At 41.4% G+C, this 15,335-nt stretch overlaps 1 protein-coding gene across 1 annotated transcript; it reads right to left on the bottom strand.

The window, feature by feature from the left end:
- Positions 1-241: 241 nt before the first annotated feature.
- On the bottom strand, positions 242-13,389 carry st3gal2 (ST3 beta-galactoside alpha-2,3-sialyltransferase 2). The gene is made up of 9 exons (XM_085913732.1): positions 13,354-13,389; positions 8,275-8,546; positions 7,486-8,095; positions 5,662-5,721; positions 5,446-5,579; positions 4,213-4,392; positions 4,070-4,115; positions 3,497-3,616; positions 242-3,413 (listed from the first exon to the last, which is right to left on the bottom strand). Exons 1-9 carry the CDS (start codon positions 13,387-13,389, stop codon positions 3,240-3,242), a joined length of 1,632 nt encoding a protein of 543 aa, XP_085769858.1. The 3' UTR covers positions 242-3,239.
- Positions 13,390-15,335: the final 1,946 nt, after the last annotated feature.

Raw genomic sequence — 15,335 nt, 5'->3', positions numbered from 1 at the left:
TGAATGAGGTTCTGGATTCAATCCCAGACATCTCCGTGTAGGTTGAATTATTGAAGTTTTTTTTTTTTTTTCTTGAGATATCGTTTGGCCTTTTTTTTTTTTTTTTTTGCTTTAACTTGGAAGCGCAGACTTAAGATTTAAGCGTCACGCAAAACAAGAAGTTGGGGAATTACCTTTAAACATTAACATTGTTAAGCTAAAATAGCTAATTAACCTTTAGCTCTTCTGTCCTATGACTTACTGGAGGTGGATTCTTGTTGAATAGAATTTTCATTTCATGGTTTTGAGATACACAAGCCAACACATTTCAAGAAGCTTTTATTTTCACAACCTAAGATACAAAGTGGAGCGACAAGTACAGTGCAGTGCAGTGCCGCAGCAAATGCACAGACAAATGAAAGATGTCACATGAAAGCAGTCACTGTCAAAAAGAGATCCTCAACAGGATGGAATTTTGGCTTTGCTTTAGTCTTTTCTAAATTGCCTTTTCTTTTAAAATATGGATCAGTCATGCATATGAGCCACCACATTGCCATGTAGCTACTGGCTTTTGCAAACATGAGTCCGAAGATAGTTTTATTTTTAGAAATCTAATTGCGATCAGAATGCATGTGGAGATACATTCCTATTCAATCAACTAGTGTGTTTTGGTCGAACTTTAACATAATCACTAAGGTAAACTCATCATAATATTAATCATCAGCATAATGTTTTCAATTTATGAGACCAACACCCTGTCATGACCTTTTCCAATGGGGTGAGAAGAAAACGGACCCCTTAAAAACATTTTCATAGGAATGTTATTTTGGTGCTTGAGACATAAATAATCTTCCAAGCTGAAAGGTGCATTTTGGGAAACATGATTAATACAGATATCAATAACATGGGGCAATACATTGGGCATAAAATGATGTGTATGATGAAGATGAGAAAAATGCCTTAACATTTTACTTGGGGGGGGGAAAAAAAAAAAAACATTTTTGGACCTAAACCTTTACAACCATGTTTGACTGTCTTTTTGAGTAAATGACTACTACAGTAAATGATATGCAATCCAAGGTAAGTATCATTCCTGGCACAAGGTACACAAAAGTAGCAATGGATCACAAACAACCTGCCTGCTACCTCTTCTACATCCTGTGTCCATCTTTATAAAAAAAAAAAAAAAAAGTTGGCAAGGTTGAAAGCGTGCCTGAAACGACGGCGGAATATGTTTATGTATGTACTTTTGAAAGCACAGAAGGCACAGCCAGCAGACCTGCAGCACAGCACAGCACGTATGTGTCAGTCAGCTCAAAGCTAAAAGATGCAAAGCCAAGCAGATGGTTGTAGCCGAATGGCTCAAGGGTTGATGTCCGGCAGTGACAGGAAAAGGCACGGAAGCTTGCATGTTGTATGGACAAGTGACCTTGACAGTTAACTATTTTTATACTTTACTCACAGATGATTTGGGTAATCTATAGCACAATGTTGTCATGGCAACAGAAGCTTCTATAAGCTCAAATTGATGGAGGCTGACTGAAATCAATTGAAATGAAATTGAGTTATTGACTTCATTTTTGCCTACTTTTTTTTTTGTGGTACTTTTTAACATTTAACTGCTTGATATTTTATCCACCAATGTTGCTTTCATTCAAGCGTGATATTCATGTTACTTTTTTTGTTCATTGTTAATATATAGATAATTTTGTGATAGTGTGCCAAATGACGTGCTAAGTGAATGCGATTCTGTATGTTCATCCATTCACTCTTATCCGCTTTACATTCCCGGGGTAGGCTGGTTGCCAACCAATCGGAGATCTGTGATATGCGATTTATACCGGTCATATGGTCTTTATCTCAACTATAAATCCAGAGCCAAAACAAGTGTTATCATTTGAACGTCTGTTTGCAGCGAAATATTCTTTGGGTTAGGTTTATTAATTTAACAGATATGTTGTTGATCCTTTATATTTCCCCAAATGCACTTTTGAATGTTGTATTTGTTTTCACCAAATGGAAATGTTTCAGGTATCACCAATGGAGCGATAAAGTAAACATCATTTGAGAACACAGCAACAGTTTGAAACCAAGGAAATTCTGCAGAAAAGAAGATGACAACACAGAAATGGAAGTGCAGGTAAATGGTGATATCTAAGGCGTGTGGTGACATTGTACTCCCCCCCGTCCCCCAAGAGACACACAACGGTTTAAGTGATGATCAATCAATGGAACTATTACTGTTGTTAAAATTTTTTACATCCAGGTAGTTTCCAATGTTCTTCCACCCATCACGTGGGCACTAAACAAGAATGAGCTAAATCCACCGGGATACAAAAGTCACTTTGGAGTTGTTGCAATCCTTTAAACATAAAATGCAGCACAGTTTACAGAGAGCCTCAAGAACTCGGACTAAATGACGCGTGGCCCCGCTGGCTTTGTCGTGCTTCAGCTCCTAAATTACACTCTGACACACCACATGGAGATTATTAAAAGTCTGATCCCAAACCAGAGTGCATGCGTCCAAACACGCGGACAAAAAAAACAACGTCCTCTTGGAACTTTCGCTGTGACGGGACTCAGTAGACATCCTTGTAGCGGATTCCAGAAGAACTGTTCCGCTAGCAAAACTGGGTGGTGCCTCTAATGGCTTAACACCAAGAAAACTGGAAAATGTCATTGGTGCCGTATAATGTGCAGTGAGTCATTTCTGTGTCTGTTTGTCTGTCTGCACGCCTTGGGTGATGCACACTGCGTTGGTCAACAGCTCAGTCGTTTGTTGATATAGGAAACCGTGACTGGAGAACAATAGTCGGCTGGATTGCTGATGGTGCTGTTTCTTCCTCGAGGAAATATATAAATGGTGGAGGATTAGATCAGTGGAGAACATGCGAGAATGTGACCATTCTATTTTGAGCTCTCTCTCAATGCTAAGATCAGTAGCAGTCAATGTTACCGTTTGTTTGACGACTCTTTTTCACTCCCGAGTCGGTTTGTGTATACGAAACGGGGACAGTGTCTTTCGATGTCAGCTTTTATCATGAGAAGTGAAACCCTGAGGCTCTGCCCTCCCCATCGCCGTGCGAGCAGAGCCTCACTCGGATCGATATGTTGTCACATCTCGAGCGGTGGTCCACATCTGAACATTTACTTACTAGCTAGGGGGGCTTGAATCTGACCTTTCCGCAGAGAAGGACGAGGCCATTGACTGGAGAGAAAAAAAAAAGCCAAGCCAGACCGTTCTCTGGGCAGGTGTGGACTTATTTCCCCGGGTAAACGGTAATTTTTCCAGCCTCAGCCAGTCGCTGAATGATCTGAGCTTCAAAGTCTGCGTCGTGGACCCCCGTCTTTCGAAACTCTCCCGCGTAACGGTTCTGCTCCCAGTAGTGGTGCCAGTTTCCTCGACCATCTGCCCCAAATCCAAACACATTCACCTGGAAAAGTCAGCATCGGAAGCACATGTGAGATTCTGAACCTAAGGACGACGACGTTGCGGATGTTCGTGTTATTCAATGACCTCATCGCAGACGTGCAGGGCGAAGAAGAGCACTAGCATGCCTGTGGATGGGTATCGGCCATGATGCCTGGTCCAGTGATCGTGAATGTATTTAAAGAATGCTGGGTTGAAGATTTGGACCTGGATATAGACAATGAAAAGAAACTACTTGTGACATCGAACAAATTTCCCATATGAAACAGTCCCTGAGTTATGCATATCTGAAAACGGATAACCAGATTAAATAAAACGATGAGAAATTCCACTTTTCCGTTATACAGGTAAAGTTGAGTGCCAGCAGACAAGGCTTTAGGCTGCTCTCAGGAAATCTGACAAATCCATAGTTTTGGTTGCTCTCCAAAATAGGCTGTAAAACTGTGTTGGTGCTCAGGCGAAGTCCCAATGAAGTCTCCACATGCTAGGGATTATGAGGAGTTTATCTATTTTCAGGGATTAAAGAGTGAGGGGGAAGATTAGTTAAAACAAAGGGATGGTTTCTAATCCCGCATCAACAAAAGGGACATAATTGCAGGAAAACAGTTTCTGTGGTTCTGTTGGGAGAAAACAACTACCACATGCAGTATAATTGCTCACCTTGTCTTTATCCACACGGAGAAATTGCTTCACCGGAGCGTAGGTGCTAGAGGAGAGATGTGTTGGATTATTTTTCGATCAATTGGATTGATTGACCGTGATGGATTGCCATCGCAGTTGTCCAAAACGTGCAGCGCGCTTACAATCGGATCTGGCCGGTAGACAGCGCACTGGTGATCCAAACCAGATCCAGAGTTTTAAACGGAATCAGGACAAAGCTGACGTTGGCCGCCAGGTTCTTAGCGCTCTCCGGATACATGAAGTGATGAGTGGTGTGACCGCCGGCATCTTCCTCGTAGCCCACCGTGGGGGCCAAGTTGATCCTTAAGATTGCGAGAGGGAAACAGTATGAGTGATCTGGTGGTGAGCAAACACCTGGATTGTTCATTTGGAAAGTCGTTGCGTTGTTATCCTGGAAATATTGGAAAATAGCCAAGTCAATTATCTGCCCCTGGGGAGTCCAAGCATATCTAGCACCGCCATTGGGAGAAGCCATGACTGCTGTTGAAAAAAACAACAACATTCCTATTCAGAGAACCACTAAAAGTATCGTTTCTTTTTGCCAAACAAAAAAAAAAAATGATGACGCCCTATGTGATTTGTGATTTTCTCTTTATCGTAGACAGTCAGACTACGGCTGATCTTAGTAGGATGAAAACAATGTAATGCAGATATATAAAGGTAGTAAGTCAGAAAACAACTTCTGTCAAAAATCACAAAGTCGCTACCAATACATTTATGGGTTTCACTTTTTCTACTGAAAAAAAAGTGTCTAGCCACAGTGAATAAAGCAATTTGTCCTGACAGACAGAAGAAGGTGGGCGGCAGTGGGCGGTAAGCCAGAGTTCATTTTAAATCCAAATTAAGAGTCCAACTGCAGAAATGAGAACGTGCAACATGATATGAGAGTCGGAAGGGAAGCTGCTCACACTCGTCTTGGAACGCAACGGCTTTCTACTTGTTGAACATTCACACAGCACTGTCATCTGATGAATTGGTCAACTGCTAATCATGCAACCATACCTATTACAAACATGACATTTTATCTCAGGGAATTTGCATTTGGGACAGTAAAAAAAAAGATTGAAGCCAAAAGGATTTACTCTGCATGACCGTGGGACAAATACCGGTGATGTAATTCAGCTTCTTGGGATTCTTGACCTCCCAAGAAGCCGACGACCTTTCGTCGACCAATAGCAACATACAAAACCTTAAGATTAAATATTGCATGAGCTGCACATCTGTTTACTTCACCGTCTTTCACTCTCAATGGAATTTCAATGATGAATGCTTGGACCCAGTGACGGTGTTCTCCATCCATCCTCACTTGTTTTTTTTTTACCCCATCATATTTCCCCACTATTCACTCATCTCACCTCATGATATAGTTGTGTCCATCTATGATTGCCCCGTATCCAGCTCCACGCAGGTTTCCAGAATTCCCCACTACGGCACACCGTAGGCATCGCGCAGGATCCCATGAGCCATACGGGGATCGTCCAGGAATAACCTGTCATCAGGAAACATTAGGGGAGGTGTATATATACTATAAGCCTATGATTTGCTTATTTAAAAGGAGTTAAATCAAATACCTGGAACAACCTAAGTAGCACCTGCTGAATGTTCTGGGGTTTAAACTGGGGCTGCAACATCTAGAGGGAGAGGAAAATACGGTTACGAGGCTCTGCGGTGGAAACACATCCGACATAATTGAAATGTAGTTGTGTTGGCGTGCATAATTGCGTATATTTGTTTTTTTTTTTTACTTGGATGAACACAATTAACAGAAAAGATACCGCCAATGCGGACCAAACCAGATTAAAGGAGGTTCCCAAAACATGACGAGTCATAAATTGAAGTGGATGGAAAACATTGATGACGATGATTTCCTTGTAAAAATAATTGGGCGTTTCTGGAATCAGTGTACCAAATTGAAAAGCTCATAAATCTCAGCTAGTACTTATAATTACCAGAAGCACAGCTGCAATCAGAAATCATACAAATAAAGCATATATTATATTCATAAGTGGCTTCACAAACGTAAATGAGATTTTGCAATAGAAATGTTGTTTTGTGAGATTGGGGCCAGAATATATTCATAACTCGATTGATTACACAACAGGGCAATTATTAGTTACAGCAGCAAATATAAAGAGCAAGCATGATTAAATCAGCCAGAAAAAAAAAAAAAGTTCATTACAGTGTGTGTGTGTGTGTGTGTGTGTGTGTGTGTGTGTGTGTGTGTGTGTGTGTGTGTGTGTGTGTGCGCGCGCATACTTGGGAGCCAAATGTATCACAACAATGCTTATTCATTATGAACAAAAACGACCCGTCACATGACTGGCTTGGCAATGAAAATACTTTACTGACTTGAAAGTACTCACTTTAAAGTATTAACAACATCAGCATACCACAGGGGGAAAACTCAAGAAGCAAAACTATTTTCCCGTCATCCCTATTTCACACTCGGCCTAGATTCCCTTCTCCCGCCACACTTGTTGTTGCTTTATATTTTCCATCCAGCCTGCGTTCCGTCATGTCTAATTCCTTCTCTTTTAATTTCCCCTGCTCCCTCTTTGTTTCCTCTCCTTCTCTAGTCTTTCTTGGTCTCTCTAGGACACCCGAGCAGCACGCAGCTCATCAATGTCGATCAGAGAGTACTAAATCTCTCTTTTACTCCCCCATTACCTCTCTTACGCTCCAGCTGGTTCTTTGCTTAGTCGTTGTTTCTGCCTCCCCAGCCCTTTTTTTTTTTATCCTCCCATCCTTCAGCTTTTCTGTCTCTGATGCCCCCCCCCCCCGTGCAATGCCAAATGCAGCGCCTCTGTTGTTCCGGGACCATTAATCTTCTTGTAGGCTGGCTGCTAAGGTACAAGATACCTGGCAGCCACATCTAACACTCCTACGGGGTTTTATTTTTCAGGACGCCCGGTAAAGACGTACACGTTATACTTTCGACACCGTCAGGAAAGATGGAGAGATGTTGTGGATTGGTTTGCTTAAGAGGATGAAGTGGATCTGTGGTTACTTTGGCACTCTTATGTTGAAAGAAATGTAACATGTTTGTCCCTTTTCTTACAATAGATACGGGAAAAAAGGCATGCGGATGAGTAAATGTTTAATAACATTACAACAAATTCACTAATTCATCTCCTGCACCATAACAGAAGAGCCTGTTCTTCACATAGACACTGGACCAATGCGCTCGTTCTTTCTCTCGCTCTCTCGTTCACCCCTGTCCTTGCTCACAGACATTTAATATTACTTTAAGTAAATTAAACATGTGGCTTAGCTTTAACTTCCTGTAGCTCCCTACTAGTCCAGTTTTTCTCTCTTTTTTTTTTTAATTGTTTAAAAATGTCACCGGGTATTCCCAGCAATCACGGCCTATCACGTAAAAGTGTCTTGTTACTTACCACCCACCAGTAGTAAACATCAGAGGGCAGCTGGATGTTGTCTCTGGTCCAAACAGGAGATATATCGGGTTCATAGTTGTCATCGAACCAGTCCGAGACTCCGGGGTCTCCAACGCAGCGAGCGCAGGCGCAGGTTTGCTGTTGCTGGGAGTCAGTGGCACTCATTTTGTGTGAGCCCACATAACTGGGCACCAGCTTGACCCGCCGAGAATCCTCCCAGCTCGGCGGCTCCAGGTAGTTGAAGCCCACGCCGCTCCGGAGCGAGACGGAGAAGAAGAGCGAGGTGAGAAAGACGAGAACCAGGGAGCCCAATACGAGCCAGACCCTTGGAGAACATCTCGCCCGTCTGGCTTTCTCCGTCGTGCCGCCTTTCCCGTGACTACCCGAGCCCCCCACCCCAGGCGCCGACCTGCTTGGCCAAGGTCTCAGCTCCGAAAGTCTCGCTGCACCCCTGAAAGGACCCCCGGCCCAAAAACCCCAGCGCCTGTCCCGGTGCAAAGTGGAGGAAGGGATGCGGCCCCCCCATGGCCACGCCCCCACCCCTGGGCCTGCCACTGTACCCAGCCCACCTCTTTCTATGTTCTCGGTGAGTACCGGCCAAGCTCTCAGACTAGGAGGTCGCGCAGGCTTTCATTTAAGTAAACACAATGTGTCACAGTCTGTTTGTCCCACACAAGCTGTGCACTTGGCGATCTTCCTACGCTTGTGCTCTCTCAGCTCCCCCCCCCCCCCTCCCCTACCTCCACAAATATGTGCTTGTCTCACACACTGAAGTTGCCGTTGAGTCACCCGCAGCTGCGGTCTGAGAAATTCCCAAGTCCTTTTTCCATCAAGACAAGCTCCTCATCTTTATCCCGACTTTGGCATCCGGCCTGCTGTCTTCCTTCCCTCTTTGATGCTTTCAGTGGCAATCCATCAACGAGCAAAGGTAGATGCAGCAGGTCGTCGTCCTTCTCCGCTCTATCATCCGTGCGAGCGATCAAGCTTGGCTCAAGCTCTCCGCTTTCTCTTTTGCTTGGTGTCTTTTGTTGCACTGGTCTAAGCTCAGGAAAGCGTGTGCTCTAGTTGAGCACAACGGAGAGAGGGAGGAATGAATGCAGGAGGAGGGGCAGGAAAAAAGGAGGAGGTCCGGCCTGAAGGGTATTCTGTCACATGTCGAGCCATTTTAGACATTACGTTGATGTGGTCTTGATTCTTCTCTCGCTTTCTGTCTTTTTTTTTTTTTTACTCGTGCTGTGCTTCCATTGCACCTTCTGCCTATTTTGCTATCATCTCATCATTTGATGTACCATAAACTTTCTTGATGCATACTAATGTAATTGCAGAGTTCGGATAGCAGAATCCAGAATTCTTTTACTAAAGGCACATCCTACGATGATATTTTGAGAAGGGATTGGGCTGTAGGATGACAGGCCAGGTCGGGTGGAGTGATGCGGAAAGGGTGCGATGGAAAAAAAGAAAGAGGACCAAACCAATCAATCTTAAGTCTCATCTTCTCTCCGGCTGGCTTTGAGGGGACAATAGGCGGGGGCGGCATCTGTCCTGCTGCCCACAGACAGTCTCCATGTGGACAAAGACTTTGTGTCTTTGAGCTAACAGCAAGCTATCTTCACGCTGTTAGCTGCATTTGATTCTTCGGATGCTCGGATTAAAATCTGCTGGCTCCCCAAAACACGTTGTGTCTAACCTAGACCACGAAAGCACAAACTCAATTGTTCATTCCGTTTCCGAGCATCTTTGGAAGCCAACCGCATCTGATAGAAGAAAACTTTCCGTCCATGGACAACCTGAAAAGTGAAACAAGAGAGAGAGATGAAGAAGGGGTAGAAAGTCAGTCGCTGGCATTAAGTTCATTGACCGCCATTTAACTTAACAATTCACCAAACGACTCGGAAGAGCTGGCTGACTTTAGTTAAGTATTATGGCCACATTATATGTTTGGGGAATTGTGCAACTGTCTGCTCATTCACATAAACGTGGAGTGTCTGAGAGTAAAATGAGGGGGGGGAAAAAATGGTCGCTAGCGCCTATGCTCAGGCCACGTGCTCCAACCTGCAGCAGCCTTGTCTTGCAACCCATAAAACCAGTTGAGTGAAAACTGACCTAATTCTGACAAATAAATCAACACCTTCGAAAACACAACTCACAATCGACCTGTAATTTAAAGTCTTTATTTTCCCCATTTGTGCTTCACTGATCTAATTTTCTTAATTATTTTTTTTACATGGTACTAGACACATTTTGCGCGGTGGCTTGTTTGTGTTCCTATCATTTGTCATTGACGCCTTGGGATACAATTAGGTTGGGCATGAAACTCGTCTCAACTCCTTTGGGGCTTCTTAAGAAAAGATCTGGATGCAAGTCCATTTATTATTATTCATTTGTAGGGCAGAGGCAAACCAATACACTTAAGTGTCGGCTATTTGTGCTCTTACGGAAAGCATCTCTTTTCTATTTGCAATGTATCTCCCAGGTCTCCTGTACAATCCCACGCAGTTGTCAACAAAAAGCCTCTGCGAGCGTGTTTCACGAAACAAACGTTGGCTGCGGCTCATTACTATGCCAAGTGCATACGTGTCGCATAACGACACAAAGCACGCATAGCGTGTTTTATATCACGGCGTGAAAGCCTGCGAGGTGTTAGACGTTGAGACAGCAGCAGCGTGTTTTCTTTTCTGTCGAGTGCATTTTTTGCTTCTTTGGTTTCATTATAGCTTTCACAAAAACTTTCCTGCTATTTACCTTTGTCTCATTTCTGCTGCTGGTAATTATGACTCTCTTTGTGTTCCATTTCTGTAACAATTATCTGGTGTCACAAATGCCAGTCTAAGCTCTTGTTCTGAGTGCTTTCAGAGGCGCCCACCAGCAAAATTGCATCTTTTTTTGGGCTGCAATATGCACAGTAGTACAGTGGAGACCCTGAAGTTGAGCATAATCTGTTCCAGGACGCTCATAGACCTCCACTTTAAAGAGATTTGGAAACAAATTTCCATATAAATAAATAGATTAATAGATAAATAGATAGATAAATAGATAGATAAATAAAAAAAAATGCTATCATGATGCTTGACAGACAATTCAAAAACATTTTAACATTATCAACTTATATTGAGTCTGCTTCATATTTTTCAAACAAGGGTAGCAAAAAAAAAACAAAAGCTAATAAAAGCCCAAGACAAAGCAAAATTATTACAACCCTGACATGAAAGAGGAATCCATAACATTTCTTTTTTTCTCGCTAAATGTTGAATTTATGGTTTGTTTATTTCAAGTAGTCAGTGAAGGCAATGAAATCAAATGCTAATCTGAAATTCTTACACTCCATATTTTCAGCAAGTGATACTCCAGTACAGAAAAAAATTTTTAAGATGCTAGAGCAAATGTATCTCTATCATTTCTAATAGAAAGAATTGTGTCAGTCATAAAACATAACACTGCAATGATAAAAAAAAAAAAATCCTTTCTGCTTATAAATGAGGCGACACACTTTTTTATTTCCTCATTTTGCTAATGAAAATTCCCCTTAATTCCCTCAGTGCAGATTCATACAGGTCAAGTGATTATGTTGATGGGTACACAAAAGCTTTTCACAGGAAATATCACAGAGGTGCTTCAAACTGATTTTACGATCAAATATCACAATAACATTTATTGTTAAAAATAATTTCATTTAATTTTAATGACAAGATGCATCTTTGTTTGGCATATCAATGACCTTCTCTGAAACCTCCTCATACCTCCACGGTATTTAACTGATTACTGGAAGGAAATTGAGATTTGACTCAACAGACATTGACGTGACCTTCACAGAAGCAGGGACTGATGATACCTTATGCATCTCTATAGCTCAGTACAAATGACGTACAAGGAATACAAGCATTTTACACACTGGCTGGCTGAATTCATCTATTTTTAGTCATTCCGTAATTCTGATCAACATACCTTGCTGAATTGATGAGACCGATAAAATGTCATCATCATCATCATCATTATTATTTTTGATGTGTATTTCTTTTGTTCAAAATAGTTTCCTAACATATTCTTGCCGTGTCCTTCTCTCCGTTATTTTTATTGTTTTTACTTCACACCATTAATCATTGTTTTGCTCTGTTCCCTTTCCATCGTCTCCTCAATCTGATTCGATATCAATCATGGTGCTACAAGACCAGCCTCCCTCCACTCGTTCTTTGGCTTTGCAATGACATGTTTGGCCAACGGCTATATTACTTGCAGTAGCCACAGAATACAAAATATTGCGTGTTTCAGTCAGCTTGCCGCACGATGGACCTTGTGTCAATATTGGCAACAAACCTTTTTCAAAACAAAAATGCAGGTAGACAACCTAATTCATGAAGGAATTGCCTTCTTCTTTTTTTTTTGCTTCAGTGGTTTTGAGGAAATGTACCGCAGGCTTTGTTGCTGTTTTCAATGTCGATGCGCAGCAAAATAAAATAATTCAATCGTAATATGAACTGCAGCAAGATGAGGAAATAATTACGGATGAATCTTTTTGCTGTGAAGATAAATCAAACTGTCTCAGCTCTGGACTTCAACTAGGCTGTAACCATGGAAACCAAAAATCAGTATACTTGTTCTGATTTCTGCCTTTATCTAATTTAGATGTGTCACACCAATGATGCAAAATTACAGCATAGACTTTTTATTTGTCCAAAAAGAGCTTCATTATGTGACTAGTGTTTCCACCTAATATGCACCATTTCCATCATTATATCAATTAAATGTTTTGAGATTCATTTGTGAGGAAATTGTATTTCTTTTATGTGGATTAGTCATCTCCTTGGCTGTCTCTATTCATTTTGCAATTATAGTCAAATGCAATCATTTTAATGCCATTGCGGTTTTTTCCCCCTCTTTTGCTCGACTTACTTTTTTCTTTTTTCATGCCTTTCAAAATGAAATCTATTGTCTTATATATATGGAGGGAATTTTTTGACTGTCTTTTCGTAGTTCAAAGTTTCTGTTTCCAATGTGTCTATCCAAAAGGAGGGATGGATAAAAATGGAGAGGGTAACGGCAGGGGGCCATAGCCTATGCATCTCATCTCTCTCACAGTTAGTTCCCCTGTGTCCAATTAAAGCCATCACACACTCCGCTGGTGGAATGCCAATCAGTTGTGTGTGTGTGTCTATTTGTACACAGCAACCTTGAATACCTTGTGAAAATGAATGCTCTTAACATTTGTCCTTTGATTCATATCTATTTTCCCCAGCCTAAATTTCTCAGTCTTCCATAATAGCCCACAGAAACACCTGAAGATGAATTTCCTTAGTGAAAAATGATAAAAGCTTTTAAAGAGCATTTGCAATATTTCCCGCTGACACCGAGATACAAGGTGTCACTGAAAAGCCATTACCTTTCTTGGTTTCACCTACGTCAAAGCAAGCAAGACCGAAATAAATCGAATACAAAGTGTTTTTTGATCAAGAGCACTGCATTTTTTCTCTTTCTTACAGTTCACTTCCGTTTTTATTTTCTGTACCCAGTCATGAATTCACCGAGGCTACACACTGTTGAGAAAGAAAAAACAAATTGTTGTGACTGCTTCCTGTATGCTATTCCATATTGGAGATTGCCTTTTGTCTGTAAGTGGCATCATATAACACGGCTTGATTCAGATGGATGAAGGGACAAACAGTGGTTAACTCAATGTATGACCATGAAATGGTTTGGTGGGTATGACGACAACAACAACAACAAAAATGGTTTATATGCCATGTTCCTGCTTTTTTCACCACTATTAATCCATTCACATCCAATAAGTCATTATTGTCCCATGTAGATATCAGCACTCCTCAATTAAATCAGGTCAAATCTCAGCGGTCACCAACGGGTCCCTTGTCATCTCACCTTTTCATCTCCTCTGAGCTGAGGTTCTTTCTGCATTTTGCATTTAGGTGAGCGATGCGTAATAACCTGTGTGAACCTTCACAATCTAATTGGACGTCGTGCTCCCCTTCCAAATGACCTTTTCACACTGTGCTACGATGGCAGAGGGTGATTTTTACTTGCGGAAGGAAGAGTGAAATACAATTTTGTGATATGATGTGGCTGGAAGCACCAGGGACATGGCCAAAATGGCATGAAACAAAAATAAGATTGAAAATGCATCAGTTCATTCCAACAGGACTGATTGAGTGACTTTTGTGATCAACCAATCACAGGTGAGCTACCATAATCAGACCCAAAAGGATCATCAAGGTCTTGTTACTCTATCAAGTGTTGATATATGTAATTTAGTCTTTAGTAAGGGTATAAAAATGAATTCACTTTCGTTATGAATCAGCGATAGTAACTATTTCGATATATTTCAGCAAATCTCTGACCTCAGTTCAACACATCAATGGACCATTTTGTTTCTTCATAATTTGAGCAAAACAAAATAGTTTTTGGCTTTAATTACATTGCATGGAAAATATTTTATTTGGAAAGTAAGGATGCTCGCCTGCTTTCTTTTGGTGTTCTTGGATGAATGAAGCCAATACACTCTCTCCTGCCACCTGCTAGCCATGCTTGCGCCAAGACATTTTCCTTTAATGTCTCCCTGCTCTCACTCGCGTCTCACCCCTTTCTCCCCCATTAGTCTGGTGTTGAGGTGAGAGGAATACTGAGGGAAAGAAAGGAGGAGGGTTTTTGATCCTGAGGGCCAATGCCAACTGCTTACTAATACACCAAGACTATCCATCTAAACACACTCGAGCAAGGAATGTGATTTATCGACTCAAAATTTACTTCACTAGTCATTTAAAATGACAGCCATATGAAGTGTTTATTATCACTGTGAATACATTGAAGAGATTAAAAAAAAAAAAGAAAACACTATTAAATGTTGGCTTAGAAAGTAAATTGATGAGACTTTGTGACTGTTGCTATGGCAATGAGTGGCATGAATACAAAATTCGAAAAGGTACAAAAGTTACACTTAAACAAAACATAAATGTCTATGAGGACATGTTCCCAAATGCAATTGTGTTGGTGTGATGTTTGAAAAAAATCCAATAAAGTCAATTTAGGTGTAGTTTTTCTAGGTTAGGAAAGGTTTGTGAACAAAAAGAGAAGAAGGCAATGCATCCTAGCTCCTCTGAATGCACTGACTTCCTCCAAGTGAGGTGACATTTTTTTTTTAGGTCTGCCTCTTTAAATTTGAGGAACACATCCAGGGGCTTATGCTTTATACCTGGGATTAAATTGAAAAACGGGAAACGTGAAAATCAATGACACAAGCATTTTTTTTCCTGCTTATGAGTGATGTATTGAGACTCCGTAAGATGCGCAAAAAAAGGGACAAGCTGCCACCGAAATACTATAAGAGGGACGTCAACTGAAAGCATGCTCCTCGTCTGAACATTTCAGCTAACCTGCATGCACTCAGACTTGACTAGACAACTAGTTAGCTCGACATCCTTAACTCAGCCGCTGCTGCCAGCCTCCCCACTGTCACCACCGCAATAACAATTTTGCCTTTTTTCTTCCTGCTCACAACAAACTAGCTCTGGTTTTCTGTGAAGAAAGAAAAGACAACCTCCTCTCATTTAGCCTGTGTAACTCTATTAAAACGTTGTGCTCCCTGGATATTAAATTAGCCTATGAGACATTCTCCTGATGAGTTCATTAGACAGGGCTGGAAATAAATTTGGAATTCAACCACTGTCAACAGCAGAGCGTGTGTACTGTAATATTCTTATTCCCCCTCTCTTGTTCATGTATCCAGGAAACTGAAATATCATGTAACATCATCAATAATGCTATTTGGAAGAAGTGTTGGGAAAAAGAGACAAGAGTTAAGTAGGTCTTTTTCCATGGTAATATTGATAGATGAGATGTTATTTTTG

Source organism: Syngnathus leptorhynchus, chromosome 6, assembly GCF_054491065.1.
Source record: "Syngnathus leptorhynchus isolate UIUO chromosome 6, UIUO_Slep, whole genome shotgun sequence".
NCBI lineage: Eukaryota > Metazoa > Chordata > Actinopteri > Syngnathiformes > Syngnathidae > Syngnathus > Syngnathus leptorhynchus.
The sequence above is the reverse complement of the archived record's forward strand: the minus strand, read 5'-3'. Positions and strand labels throughout refer to the sequence as shown.